Genomic DNA, 14828 nt, shown 5'->3' with positions numbered 1-14828 from the left:
TTTCACCTCCCCACTGCTAAAATCTGTCAGACAAACCTTTGCAAAGTAAGCGATTGCTCTCTTTGAACTTCAGCTACAAGACAAATTGCACCACTTCGGCTGTATCGCATTTGCCCCACGAGAGAGAGAGATGCCATCATTTAATGCCGCCAAGTAAAAAGTGCTAAGTAAGGAGGAGAAAAGAAAAAGACTAGCACTTTCTGCACCAAACACATATCACTTGGACACTTGATGTGGTATAAAAAGTCTTTTTTTTTACATTCTGTAAAAATAAAAGCTATTTATGGGCGTCAGTACAACACAGTTGCTGTTAGAAAAATACTTAAGTACTTATAGTTAATGGAGTAGTTGGCACCACAATATTACAACAATATACCCCATGTAAAAAACGAGTGCACACTTTTCCAGCTCACCCTGTATGCCTATGTTTCATACAGACATGGCCCTGATAAAAGACTACTAAAATCTGTCCAATTTTGCCAATTGTGGCTGTCATTGTCAATAGACTGTCAGGTATTCCATCTTTCCATGGTAAGAAAATTTCCTTATGACACTGAACATAGTAGAATATCAGCCATACTAGCCAACACAAGAAATGCTTTCAGGGAGTTAAGAGAAATGTTGACTCCAAATCGATCCTAGTTACATTTTCCGCCTCGGTAGGTTTTTTCTTTCTGTTTCTGCTCTTTTTTCTTGGCCAGATTAGGGGGCTGTACAGCTCACCCTTTGGATTACTGTGTCCTGGAACTAGCTTGGTGTCCTTATGTCACACTTGCACTCCTCGTCCATGCATTTGTATAACTTGAGCACGTAAGGTCTGAATGCCACTAAGTATGGTCTTCTGGTGGTCCAAAGAGGTGATTCCTAGGCTCATTACATCCCTGGAGAAAAGAGCACAAATGTTATTCAGAGTGGCATTATGGATATCACTTGTGGAGTCAGTCTAAAACACATCTTTCTATTTTTAGTGGGTACCACCAGATTGAATCAATCTCTTATGGACCTTATGGACCCCGGGGGAGATCTCTTTATCCAGGACAGCCTAGGAACAAATGCTATTAAAAGAGAATCATACTCTCCCCATTCAATTTCTTTAAAGTACACCTGTCATGAGTTAAGTAAAAGGACTGCCATTACTGGACTCCTATTGATACTTTTGAGTGCTTGATTATGTTCCAGGACATTTCTGCTGCCTATGCTTTACTTGATCTTCTTGATATGCGAGTTCTAAAAACTTGGTAAGCATTATATTGTGCTCTTTTAAACAGCCAGTTTCCCTCAAACATTAATTTAAATGTGTAGGTGCGCATGGGAGAGAGACTGCAGATTACTTTAGTTTGGACTGTGAAATTATTATTAACCCTTTATGCTAAATATTTCTACTAGTATTTTAATCTGTTTATATTTTTAGTGCATGTTTTGTGAATCCTACACCCATTTATTTAGGTTCGCTTTGAGTGAGAGCTTCTTTATATGTAACTTTATGGTTGGATGTATATATCAATTTTAGTATTTGCTCCTTTTTCTATATATTAGAAGAAGCACAATGAATTTTGTTCTCTTGTTGCCTATCTGTGTCTGACTACAATAGCTCAACAGCCAGGAATTGAACATTCCTAAAAATAGAAGTCACAGGAGAGGCTTATACAAGTGTAACAAATGTGCTTAAATGCCCCCCTCTCCAGTAGCATAAAGTCAAATTTTAGTTTGAACTCATGCCACTCTTTTTAATCAACTGGGAGCAAAGGAGCCAATCAATACTGCTAGGAAATGAGGAACATGTAACTCACTCTGTGGCAGTGCTGGCTCTTGGTGACTGGCCCAGCACTTTAACATGGAGCAGAAAGGTCTTTAGTCCCATGTAAGCTCCAACTAGAATGACTAGAACCTTAAAAAGGTCAGACTTTCTTTGCTTTTAGCAGATTAATAATAGCAAAGGAAAGAGGAGACAGAGTGTGTTTTGTTAAAGCCTTTGCTAAGAATGCTTTGCTAATTGACTTGATGTCATTGATGTGGTACAGGGGAAACTGTAGCTGTAGCATCAAGGATGCACCAGAAGGAAAGCCAATGATGAGGAATAAAACAGAGCTTTTTCTTTTTAGGGGCTGCACCCGTGGTCATTTAAGATGGATGTACAGTTGGTTGAGCATATTGTATAATACTATGGTATCACAGATTAGCTTGTAATAAATGGCCATTGATTCTCTTGGCACCAACATTGTGTCAGTGAGAACTGAAAGTTAGTAAATGCACTGCCTGTGACTGTGATGAATAATAATTATAATGGCAATGTACTGAAAACAGTCCCCATTGAACTATAATGGTAGATTCACAATGCAATGCAATGAAAACATATAGAGTTTAATGTCTTTTTCACTGGTGGCATGACATGTATTTTTGTCCAATTTTATTTCTTTATGCGTCAATATGTATTTTTTGGGGGGTCTCTCTACATGCCTTTTGCACATATTTTCCCTAAATAAAGTGAATAAAAATCAACCTTTGTTCCAGACAACTCCATATTGATTAAAACCAATCCACTGCTCTGTGAGAATTAAAATAACAAATACAGCTCTTGCTGCAATACCCACCCTATCTCCACTGCTGTCTCCCCCAGACTCACTGCTCTGCAGTCCACTATCTGCCGATTCACCTGCTTGAGATGAATCATCAGCAACCTATCATGGGCTTACAGGAGAAAGCTGCAAAGAATAGTACAACTGCAGCTCTATATAACTTTTTAAAATATCTCAAGTCTTTTGCAGAGTCTAACAGGTTTACTTCTAAGATTGCCCTGTATTTGGCTACATCTATCTTCCCGTCAACTCTGACCAGCTTCCCTGTCCCTGCTGAAGAAAAACATTTCCACAACATGATACTGCCACCACCATGTTTCATGGTGGGGATGGTGTGTTCAGGGTGATGTGCAGTGTTAGTTTTCCGCCACACATTGTGTTCTGCTTTTAGGCCAAAAAGTTATATTTTGGTCTCATATGACCAGAGTACCTTCCTCCACATGTTTGCTGTGTCCCCTACTTGGCTTTTTGCAAACTTCAAATGGGACTTCTTATGGCTTTTTTCAACAAGGGCTTTCTTCTTGCCACTCTTCCATAAAGACCAGATTTGTGTAGTGCACGACTAATGGTTGTCCTGTGGACAGTTTCTCCCACCTGAGCTGTGGATCTCTGCAGCTCCTCCAGAGTTGCCATGGGCCTCTACCATATGCTTTACCTTACAAAGCTCATGTGTAAGGTAAAGTCTACAGGTTTGGAAATATCAGTTTGTAAATGGATAGAAAATTGGCTAAAAGATAGAATTCAGAGAGTAGTAGTTAATTATACTTACTCTGAATTGTCTAAGGTTATCAGTGGTGTACCCCAAGGTTCAGTGCTGGGACCCTTACTTTTTAATACCTTTATAAATTATATTGGGTCTGGGATTAAAAGCTATGCTACTAAGCTATGCAGTGGAATAATGTCCTTACAGGATGTCTCCAATTTACAAGCCAACCTCGATAGCCAGCTATAGAGCAAGTGGCGTCTTTTTTATATCACTGTCGTGTTTTTTGGTCAGGCAACGCACTGACACCTTTGCAGCCATTGTGCTACAGTATATGCTGGGTGTTCAGTGTGCCCCTGTACCTTTAAGAAGGGCGGCTCCCCTTCAGTCCACTGGCTCTCACCTATCCCTCAGAATGCATGTGCCTCCACTGTGGGGAAACTTATAAATTAGTGTTAGGTACCACAGATACCAGGGTGCCTTGACGAGGCTCTGTGGCTTATGCATGCATTTGCAAATGTGTGCAGACTAAACCCCTGCTTTTAACGCACACTGTTAGACAGGTTATTTGGTTGTCAGCGGGCTGGTGGTAAGTTAAGCTTGGTTTTTCCCTTGGATTTATCCTTGGCCTTGTTTGTACCTGTTGTTAGCCTTCCAATGCTTCATACTACGATAGCCAGCTATAGATGGGAGCAAGTGGCGTCTTTTCTGTCTTTTCTGTGCAGAGATGGGCAACCAAACTGATAAGGATTCATGGAGGAGCTCAGCTATGAGGAAATATTAGAGGAACTGAATTTATTCACTCTTGAGAAGAGGAGATTAAGGGGGGATATGATCACCATTTATAAATATATAAGGGGTACATATAGTGAACTTGGTGTTGAGTTATTCACTTTACGGTCAACACTGAGGACAAGGGGGCACGCTTTATGTCTAGAGGAAAAGAGATTTAATTATCAAATACGGAAAGGTTTCTTCACAGTAAGAGCTGTGAAAATGTGGAATAGACTCCCTCCAGAGATGGTTCTGGCCAGCTCAGTAGATTGCTTTAAAGTGGATGTAAACCCAATGTCATCCTTTCTAAACTACTGCCATAGGGGTTATCTATAAGGATATACATGCCTCCTGCATGTATCTTTACCTGTCAAATGTCTCCCCTCTGTCTGTTATTCGACCCAAAAACTTCATATTCTGTGGGTGGGTCTGTTGTCTGGAGCTCGGTGGATGGAGTCGTGATGTCAGTAGACTCCCCGCCCACCTCTACACTCCTTGTCAATATGCATTTTCTCCTGTGTATTTCTAACACTGAACTTCTGCTATGATCTCTAACATCCAGTGAAAAGACAGGAAAGTAACCACATGACTTCAGCATGCCAAATCATGCTGAGGTGTAGAACAGCCAATCCTTGCAGAGCTGCTGAAGAAAGGAGTGGGGAGGGAATTAAAAAATAATGGCTGTGTCTTAGGCTGTCACTCACAGCAAGGGGGAGGATTTGACAAAGTTTTTCTCAGTTTGTCAAGATTTTTCTCACTGAACAATAAAAGAGGATTGCTCAGAGATGGATTAACTCTGTGTGGCAAGACTGGGCTCAAATGATAGGAAATCTTATACTCTACAGTATGATATATAAAAAAATAAAAAATTCGGGTTTACATCCACTTTAAGAAAGGCCTGGATTCTTTCCTAAATTTACATAATAATAATAATAATAAACTGGGTACTAACTTTTATAGGAAAAGTTGATCCAGGGAAAATCCAATTGCCTCTCTGGGATCGGGAAGGATTTTTTCCCCCTGCTGTGGGTATAGGATTGGGTATATGGAATTGTATGATATTTTTTCTTTATTTTTTTTTCTTTATGGTTGAACTAGATGGGCTTGTGTCTTTTTTCAACCTGATTAACTATGTAACTATGTAACTATGCTTCTCTGATTAAGGCTCTCCTTGCCCAGCCTGTCAGTTTAGGTTAACGAGCATGTCTTGGTAGGTTGCAGTTGTGCCAAACTCTTTCCATTTTCAGATGATGGATTTAACAGTGCTCTGTGAGATGTTCAAAGCTTGGGATATTTTTTTATAACCTAACCCAGCTTTAAACCTCTCCACAACTTTATCCCTGACTTGTCTGGTGTGTTCCTTGTCCTTCATGATGCTGTTTGTTCACTAAAGTTCTCTAACAAACCTCTGAGGACTTTAAAGAATAGCTGTATTTATACTGAGATTAAATTACACACAGATGGACTCTATTTACTAATTAGGTGACTTCTGAAGGCAATTGGTTCCACTAGATTTTAGTTAGGAGTATCAGAGTAAATGGGACTGAATACAAATGCATGCCACATTTTTCACATATTTATTTGTAAAAAAAATTGAAAACTATTTATCATTTTCCTTCCACTTCACAATATTGTGCCACTTTGTGTTGGTTTATCACATAAAATCCCAATAAAATAAATTTACATTTTTGGTTGTAACACGAAAAAATGTGGAAAATTTGAAGGAGTATGGATACTTTTTCAAGGCACTGTATGTACCTTAAAGCAGAGCTCTATCCAAAAGTGTTGGAAATCCAGTTGTTGGTGCCCTCCACCCCTCCACTGCCACATTTGGCACTTTTTTTGGGGAGAGGGGGAAGTGGATACCTGTCAATACCAGGTACCTGCTCCCACTTTAAGATTGCCGCACAATAATCGCAGTGATCTACAAAATTTCCAGCCCCTCCTCCTTCCCCCGGCTGCATTCTGGGAGACACACAAGTCCCAGAAGGCAGCAGGACCATTCAGAAAGCACAGAGCGACTCATGCATGTGCAGTAGGAAACAGGCTGTGAAGCTGCAAGGATGCTTAGTAAGGATGCAGGCACCTGCACCCGAAGCCGATGGACAAATTGGCTAGGGGTGCCGACATCGCTTGATACCTAGACAGATAACTGTCCTTATATTAAAAGTCAGCAGCTACAGTATTTGTAGCTGCTGACTTTCATTTTTTCTTTTTATACAGGCTGGAACTCTGCTTTAAAGTAAACCTGTCACAATTAGGTACTTACCTGCTTGTTATAATATTTAAGTCATTAACTTGGAACAAGTATGCAGATAAGGATACTCCTCTGGCTGATAACGCATGCCTGTTCCAGGTCAGTGATTCAAAGTATTGAAGACAGTGGGCAACGTAACAGCCATAACAATTTCCTCCAAAGGAGGTCAGGAATGGCAGAATGAGTTTACTTTAAACTGTATTACGTTAACTGTGCAAAGAAAAGTGTACCACGCAACAACAACCCGCAGCTTGCAGCTAAAAAGCAGTTAAAGGGTAAAAGTATTTTAGGAGTGTGAATACTTGTCAATGTTTTCTGGATTACAGTATGTGGTGATATTTCAAAGTATTTAATTTTAGTGTCTCCTTTCTATTTGATTGACATAGGATAAGTCATCTACAAAGTGGTAAATTGGCATCATCTAAATCTCTGTAATGCCCAATGCTAACATTCTTACATTACCCCATCACATCCCTCAAAAAGTAAAATAGCAGATGTCAAAATAAACACATGCAACTTACTGAACTGTCATCCTGGCTACTGACTCCAGGTAGCAATATCCTGCTGCTGTAAAATTATCTTTGTACCTCTCCATTTCAATGGCCTGCAGCCATTCCCCCACCGAGCTGAATGAAGGAAATGTTGTAAATGTCCGTTCAATTAAGGGAATGGAAGTGCTGTGTGATCTGGAAAATACAGGAGCAAATGAGTGTTTTTTTTTTTCATTGCTGTTGTTCTATACAGGCATTATGCATTTCTTATTTAAAAAGACAACTTTAAACACTTTTATCTTTGCCAAAATCAGTCACATGAAGCATTGGTTGGCTTGGTAATATTCTGACAACAATCTCATAAATTCCCATAGAATTTAATAACTAGAAATGAGGGAATAAATTATTTCTTCCACAAATAGCCCATTCAATTGTTACAGAACTTCAACTACATCATGTTTGGAACTGATAATTAGTTGTTGTTTCCCTTTTCGTTAAATAACATCTGTGATACCTGTTACAGCTGTAACCATGTTTGCAATTGAATGAATACATGAACAAAGTAAATAATTAGTGATTCATTTAGTATTTTAGTGAAGACCTTTAATAGGATCATTATGGGTATTTTTCTGTCTTCATCCTTAACATATCATAAGTACTATTTTAAAGAGACTGGAACTTGGTAAAAACATACAGCTTTTTCTTCAAAATAGAAAAGGGAACCTGCTACAAAGTTTGTTAAAATCCTTTCAATGTACATTTCTCTGTCTACAAAAGTGGAGTTACACTTTAAATTGATTGTAAACAGTCACCTTGTAAAACAACCCATTCAGTTTAAAATAGAAAAGAAGAGGAAAACATTTTTGTATAGATATAAAAATAGACATTATGAATACCTTTTTTACTTTTTTATAAGTGATCACATTCCCTCTGTTCGCAGCTGCATACAGTAAGCAGCAACACACTGAGCTTCCTAGTGAATGGCTGTGCAGTGAGGGGGTGTCAGGACAAGCCTGATCATTGGAGCAGAGTACACTGAGTTCCCAACATAGCTAGAGAACTGACCATGGTGTGCTCTCCTGCTTAGTGTGGTCAGTTTTTAACAGGAAAGCAAGGGGACTAACAGGAACACTAAGGATTTCATATAAAGGAAGCAATACAAATATAACAGGATACTTGTTCATACAGATGTAATATCTTTTAATTAAGCCCGCATTATGTCCACCTGCAGCCTTTTTCATGCAATGGCCTCAGATGATGGGCTACAAATAGACTGCTGACGCCACCAGACCGGAAGCTGCATAGCAGCTACAATGTAATCCTGGCCTTCTTTTCCCAGCCCACATATAAGTCACTGCCGGAAGTGACGAAGCGGCTGAGCCGTCGGACCAGAAGTGGTGGCTGGAACGTACTTTTGGCCCTAACTTCTGGGCAGTCACAATAGCGTGTGTTGCAGGCACTGGCCAAGACACTGCTCATAGGTTTTAAGGGGAATATTGAGCCGGATATATTAAAAAAATCAAAGAAGTCTAAACAAGAACGGCATCAATTACTGGTACAACAAGAGAGTATATTCTATATATTTTTTATGGTTTATTTACTCTAGTTACTGTACAATTGGGGCAATTGCATATGTGTTATGGTGGGACCACAAACTAATAATACCTGTGCACGTTATTTAGGGTCAAGTGTAACAGATACACACACATCCATAACATTGAGCACCTTACAAGAGGTCTGTTTCTGTTGGTCCCTAATACTACCTTAACTGACCCCTCCCACTAAAGGGGAGTGCCCCAGGTTCTCATAACGTGTATGCATTTATGAGTGTACAGTATATGTGCAGCTGAAGGAGCCTCTGCTATCAGGCTCTGAGAAAGAAGGAAAACCCTTCAAAACACGTCAGACAGCAGGGGCCTTAGCGTGGTTCTCCCATGGTCTGGAGATGCTGATTCTTTGAAGCTAAGGAAAAGTGGCTTCTAAATATCTCATGCTTGTGAGTAGTTTTTATGTACTTACTGTGAAATAAATACACTTTGGATAATGTACTAGGCTGGTGCGCCCTCTTTCTTTACATTTTCTAGAGGTAATAAGGACACCCCCAGTCCTACAGGGCAGCAAGGCACAGAGGAGCAATTTATAATCTTCTGTGAGTCTAAAAAATCTGTCAGTTTTGTTTTTCAGGTGAAAATAGGAGTAAATATGACTTATGAGATTGTTCTATTTAGGCTAGGATGTCTGTCAGCCATTATAATATAGCAAAGGAAATGAGCGCAAACACACAATTTTCTGATTGGTCAAATAGTAAATTGCATATTAGCTTTTCTATAGTTGCACAAAAATAGGTAAAATGATCTGATGATTTTAGTGTCTTCAACAGCTCCAAATAATATTAATATATCTTTAGTTTGATTGGAGTTCTTTTTTAGTAATCTAAATTGTTATTGATTTAGTCTTGATATAAATATGGCCCTTGTGTTGTCTTTATTTAGAAACTTTAAAGTACATTTCATCTCCTACATCACACATATGCCATGTATCTTTCTGAATTTATCGTAATTCTAAAAGGCAACTGAATAAATCCTGACTAGAATAAAGCCATTTCATGTCACTGATCTCAACTTTTAATACAATTATTTGATGCAGCAGCTGTCCATCCCTCTTATAAATTTCACATTCAGCTTTTTATCCATTGTAATACAATAAAGCCAGAACCTGTTTTCAATTTCTCCTCTACTCAGTGCCTGAAAAAAAACAAAACATACCAATGGCCAATTGCTATGAAAATTATAAAGCTGTAATTATATTAGAAATTGCTATTATATTCTGCCATATAGGGAGCATTTAAATATAATTATACAGTGGTATAAAGAACATAAAACCATTGTGCTGCAATCTATACAAACCAAACTGATGGCACAGCACGAAATGAAATATTTGAAAGTACCAACTGAGAATACAGGTATTGTAAAGATTTCAAAGTAATCAAAGTGTGCAGCACTTTGTGACTGTAGAACAGGATACAAATTATATGTTTTAAAGCTGAAGATGCTATGCTTTTCAAACAGATGGAAACATTTGCTTTGGTAGACATTGGAACAAAATAGTCCTGAATAGAAAAACACACCAGAAATGTGCTACCCAATGTAAAGGCTAGATATTAGCGAGATCTTCTCAGAATCTTTATCTGTTCTAAAAATGCTGTCTAACTTTGGTCAGATGTCAAAATTCTAAGGAAAATTTGGCTAAATGGCACCAGCAAATTTTGCTTGTATTATATGTCATAAATCCTCCTCCTGGTAGTACAGTGACTTGTAAAATCTCACTTGTCCCAGCCAAAGGGGTGGGAGAGACCAGATTGCTACAACACTAATTGGAAAAGTTAAGCTCAGGTTGTAATTGTCCTAATATGTCCACATAGACCACTTATGTGTCTGTATCATACGTGTAGTGTAAAAGGCAATTCCATCTTGTAAGATGTAAATACATAAAGCTGCCACTCCAGGTAACATATTTTAGTTACTTAGCTAATGATAGCGCTGGCTGAATGACAAACAGAACGTAAACGTCAATGGCTTATTTTAAAGGGTAATTTCAACCAAAGCTGTTTTATTTCAACAGGTGGAATCAAGCATCAGTTTGAAGTATATGCCCTGATAGCAAGAAATTGACCCAGATAGCAAGCAAATGATCTGCAAGTTTGAAAAAGTTATTGTTAGACTTGTCAGGCTTCACAAGTTTGTTGCACAATTGCAGCAAGTCAGCATTGCATGATTCCAGATCAACTTTCTTTGCAAACATTCTGCAAGTCTGATGTAAGTTCTGGTTCAGGTATTGTGTGCAATAGTCATCCCACCACAGGGGGTCACTGTGGGCGAATTTTCATGCTGTAGACTTGCAGAGCTCTTGCTGTAGACTCACCACTGCAACTTTTCTCTTACTAGAGACTTCCTACGCCAATTTCCTACAAATTGGAAAAGTATCAACTAGAACTTGTGCTTCAAGTGCTCTGCAAGTGTACAACTTGCTAGTGAAAATGTGCATCAAGTTAACAGACTAACAATTAAACACTGCCACAAATCTGTGGCAATTTATCCTTGCTATCTGGGTGTAAGCCTATTTATTCAAATCTCATAAAAACCTTAAACAAAATGTAAATGTAATTCCAAAATGTATTTTCAAAACTTTCAGTTTTGCAGCTTTAATTATAAAGTGGTGGTGTGATACTGTCATGAAGGTCCTTGTTCAGGGGCTCACTGTTATAGGGTGAGAATGCTCTGTCCTTGTCTCCCCAATCCTGCATTGTCACCCTGTAACCACTTTCACTATGGAGACTATAAGTGGTTGTGTCAATACACCTTGTGCAGACATGGTACACTGTTGCCTCTATACCCATTGAAACCTGCCCAGAAAAACATAATGTAGCTTTTACTGGAATATGTGTATGTAGACAGTAAGTGGCTGCAAAGGGGCTGTATGAGATCAGCAGCACTGAAATTGCATAATTATGCAAAATAAGGTGGAAACAATTATTTTTTGTTTAAACAGTACTTGTTTCTGATACACAGTGCTTTGGCAAACTAAATGTCATACAGTTATGGTTTACATGTACGTTAAAGACCCCAGTGAAGAAATCTCCATACTTGAATTCCCAGCTTAATCCATCAGGCATGGTAATGACAAAGGGTCTCACTGTAACCATTTTATATATTTACAGTAACATATTCTAAAATGCAGCTAAAGAAATAAGACTATCTTTTGTGGTTTTATAATGGTTTTAGTAAGAGGCAAAGAGATCCTGCCTCCAGTGTCCTCAATATAAATAAACCAAATGGTGGCTGAAGTTTTTGGCAAATTAAAAAATAGGGATATAAATCGCTGTAGTCTAGGCTTGCAGTGATGAATGGTTGTTTGTGTTTTCTGGGTGTTTTTTTTTTGCACTAAGCAGAATACATATACATGCAGCTTTCTTGTGCAGCATAACTAAAATGATTAGGCTTGGTGTTCTTCATTTATTATGCACCATTATGTAGAGTACCAGTTATGACTGAGCTTACCCAATACATTATTATAATATTACAATTCTAATTATAAATATTTTTTTTTTCTTACTTAGGGTTACTATACATGTCACAATCTGATTGTATAATGTCTGTACAATCAATTTTAGATTACCAAAAGCTATGTAATATGAGAATCTAACTAAGCTATCCAATCAATTTATATCCGATCAAGCAGGCCCTTTCACTACATAAATGTTGGTAGATTGTATAATCAGATTGTAGCTTGTGTGGTAAGCTTAATCTTTATTTGATTTTTCTAAGAATGACACTTCAACATGGGAGTCAGGTCTGAGATCACCAGAAATCTGTCAGTCGCTGTGATAGTATTTGTCTGACCTTAGACATTAGTTCTTATCACTAGAGTGCACATAATAATATCAAAGAACAAACGCCTTAGTTGCTTGCAGTTCTCTAAATCCCAGTTCAGCTCTGTTCCCCATTTACAATGACAGTCAAAAAGTTAGGAAATGATAGGAGGTCAGCCAGTTGTCTGGATATTCACTTCAGGTGATCTCTTACCCCTGATTCTCAAACATAAGGGTCAGACTGGGTTCACACTATTGCCGAATGTGACTCACAGCAGGGGTCCAGCGCGTCCCCGTTCACCGTTTCAGGCCTGATTTCAGCCCAAAATTTGGGCTGAATGCGGACCTGAAACAGACCAAATGACGAACAGGACTCCTGTGCAAATTCGCACCAGAGCAGCAGCGTAGATAAGTGAACCGCTCCATAGAGAGACGGTCACAATCTCCTACCATGCAAATTAGATATGGGGAAACATCCAATTCACAATAGTGTGAACCCAGCCTAAAGGCGAATGCACACAGTCCGACTGTGAAAATGACCAGTTAAAAAAACAGCTGACATTCGGCCCGTGTGCATGTCAGTCTGTTCAACAGAAGCCGACCATTTGGCCATCTTCAGGCAGAAGAGCATAAAGGAAAACCAGCATCCGACCGACTCCTGATCAGTGCTCTCAGCCAATGGCAGAGAGTGCTGATCAGAGTGTTCTGGGGGGGCGTCCCTCTGTCAGAACACAACAGCTCAGCGGGGGAGATCACTGAACTAACCTCGCATGGTTAGTACAGTAGCTCTGACCAGAGCCGACAGTCTTTTTTTATTCAACCATGAGGTTGAATGCAAAAAAAATAATAGAGTGTACCCTGCTTAACCGGTTCCGGACCAGCTGCCGCAGTTATACTGTGGCAGGTTGGCCCGGCTGCGCGAATCGTCGTAGCTATACGTCGCACGTCAGGACACGCGCCGTATTTTACCTAAATAAAGTTTTAACCCCCTGATCACCGGGCGGGTGGTATCAGTTAGGTTTTAGTGTCTGCGTCACCCCAGGCAGCGTAAGATTAGTGCCAGTAGCACTAACACCCACGCACCATACACCTCCCTTAGTAGTATAGTGTCTGAACGGATCGATATCTGATCTGATTAAATCTATACTAGCATCCCAGCAGTTCAGGGTTCCAAAAATGCAGTGTTAGCGGCATCAGCCCAGATACCTGCTAGCACCTGCGTTTAGCCCCTCCGCCCAGCCCAGCCCCCCCAAGTGTATCAATCGATCACTGTCACTTACAAAACACAACACACATAACTGCAGTGTTCGCATAATCAGACCTGATCCCTGCGAACGCTAACAGTTTTTTTTTGTAGCGTTTGAAGCAGTCACTGACAGTCAGGAGCTTTTTTTCCTGTGAGTCTCACTACTGTACCAGTAAATTTAGAGACCAAAATGTCAAGTCGAAGGTACAGTAATGAAGAGGTCTACATGTTTATGAGCATGACAGATAGTGAAGGGGAAGTCACTCATCTGTCAGATTCAGGCTCAAAATATGAACCGGTAGACAGCAGCGGCACCCTGACAGATAGCTCTGACGATGGAGTAGTGGTCCCTGCCAAGGTCAGGCATACCCGACCCCATTCTTCTGCTGTTGTTGAGGTGCAAGAACCACAGGGCTCTTGTATGGAGCAGAGAGCCAGTACTAGTGCCGTTCATCCTTCTGGTAAACTGGCAAGTACCAGCGGCCTAGTACATCCTGGTCGTACATCCAGCACTGCAGTAACACTTGGTGATGCGGCGAGTCCCATAAGTGCAGTGCAAGCTGGCGAGGTGGCTAGCATGAGTAGTGTCCCACTGCCACCAAGAAGAAGACAAACACAGGCCTATAGAGCCCATAGTGCCCTTCCTGCTGCATTCGTCAATCCTAATTGGGAGCCCACCACTTCTGGAGCACCTGTACTTCCCCCATTCACTGGCAAACCCGGAATTCAGATGGAAACAGTTGATTTTATGTTACTTGATTTTTATTTGCTGTTTTTTAAGGAAGATCTCTATAGATCTATTGTGGACCAAAGCAATTTGTATGCTGGTCAATTCTAATCCCCAGTTGATCCTTGCCAGAGATTGGAGACCTATTAAGGTCTCCGAATTTAAGACCTTCCTGGACCTATCCCTCCTCATGGGCATAACTAAAAAGAGTGAGTTACAGTCATATTGGTCCACTGACCCAATTCACCATATGCCTGTGTTCTCTGCCTCCATGACCAGGACACTATATGAGCAGATCTTGCGGTTCATGCACTTCAATGATAATGAACTCTCATCCTCTGGGTGACCCTGGATTTGATCTACAAAATTCGGCCCCTCGTAAACCACTTCAACCAACATTTTGCAGCCTTGTTTATCCCCTATCAAGTTGTCTGCACTGATGAGTCCATGATTACGTTTTCTGTCCGCTTGTCTATCAAACAGTATCTTCCCAGCAAGCGTGCCAGATATGGAGTCAAGATGTATAAGCTCTGTGACAGGGCCACAGGCTATACATATAGTTTTATGGTTTACGAGGGAAAAGATGTCATGTAGAGCCAGAGAACTGCCCAGACTACATAGGGAGCACTGGTAAGATTGTGTGGGACTTGGTGTCACCCTTATTTTGAAAGGGGTTCCATTTGTAC

At 40.0% G+C, this 14828-nt stretch overlaps 1 protein-coding gene across 1 annotated transcript in view; it reads right to left on the bottom strand.

The window, feature by feature from the left end:
• EPHA10 (EPH receptor A10) overlaps positions 1-14828 on the bottom strand; it is a 1179171-nt gene that overhangs the window by 1136 nt on the left and 1163207 nt on the right. Inside the window, exons 16-17 of the mRNA XM_073615517.1 lie at positions 6832-6996; positions 1-881 (exon numbers count right to left, since the gene is read on the bottom strand). The exon at positions 1-881 is cut by the window's left edge and continues 1136 nt beyond it. Of these exons, the coding sequence (XP_073471618.1) occupies positions 767-881; positions 6832-6996 (280 nt within the window). The 3' untranslated portion in view covers positions 1-766. The remainder of the gene's footprint in view (positions 882-6831; positions 6997-14828) is intronic.

The sequence above is a fragment of the Aquarana catesbeiana genome, linkage group LG02 (genome assembly GCF_042186555.1).
Source record: "Aquarana catesbeiana isolate 2022-GZ linkage group LG02, ASM4218655v1, whole genome shotgun sequence".
In the NCBI taxonomy this organism is placed as follows: domain Eukaryota; kingdom Metazoa; phylum Chordata; class Amphibia; order Anura; family Ranidae; genus Aquarana; species Aquarana catesbeiana.
The sequence above is the reverse complement of the archived record's forward strand: the minus strand, read 5'-3'. Positions and strand labels throughout refer to the sequence as shown.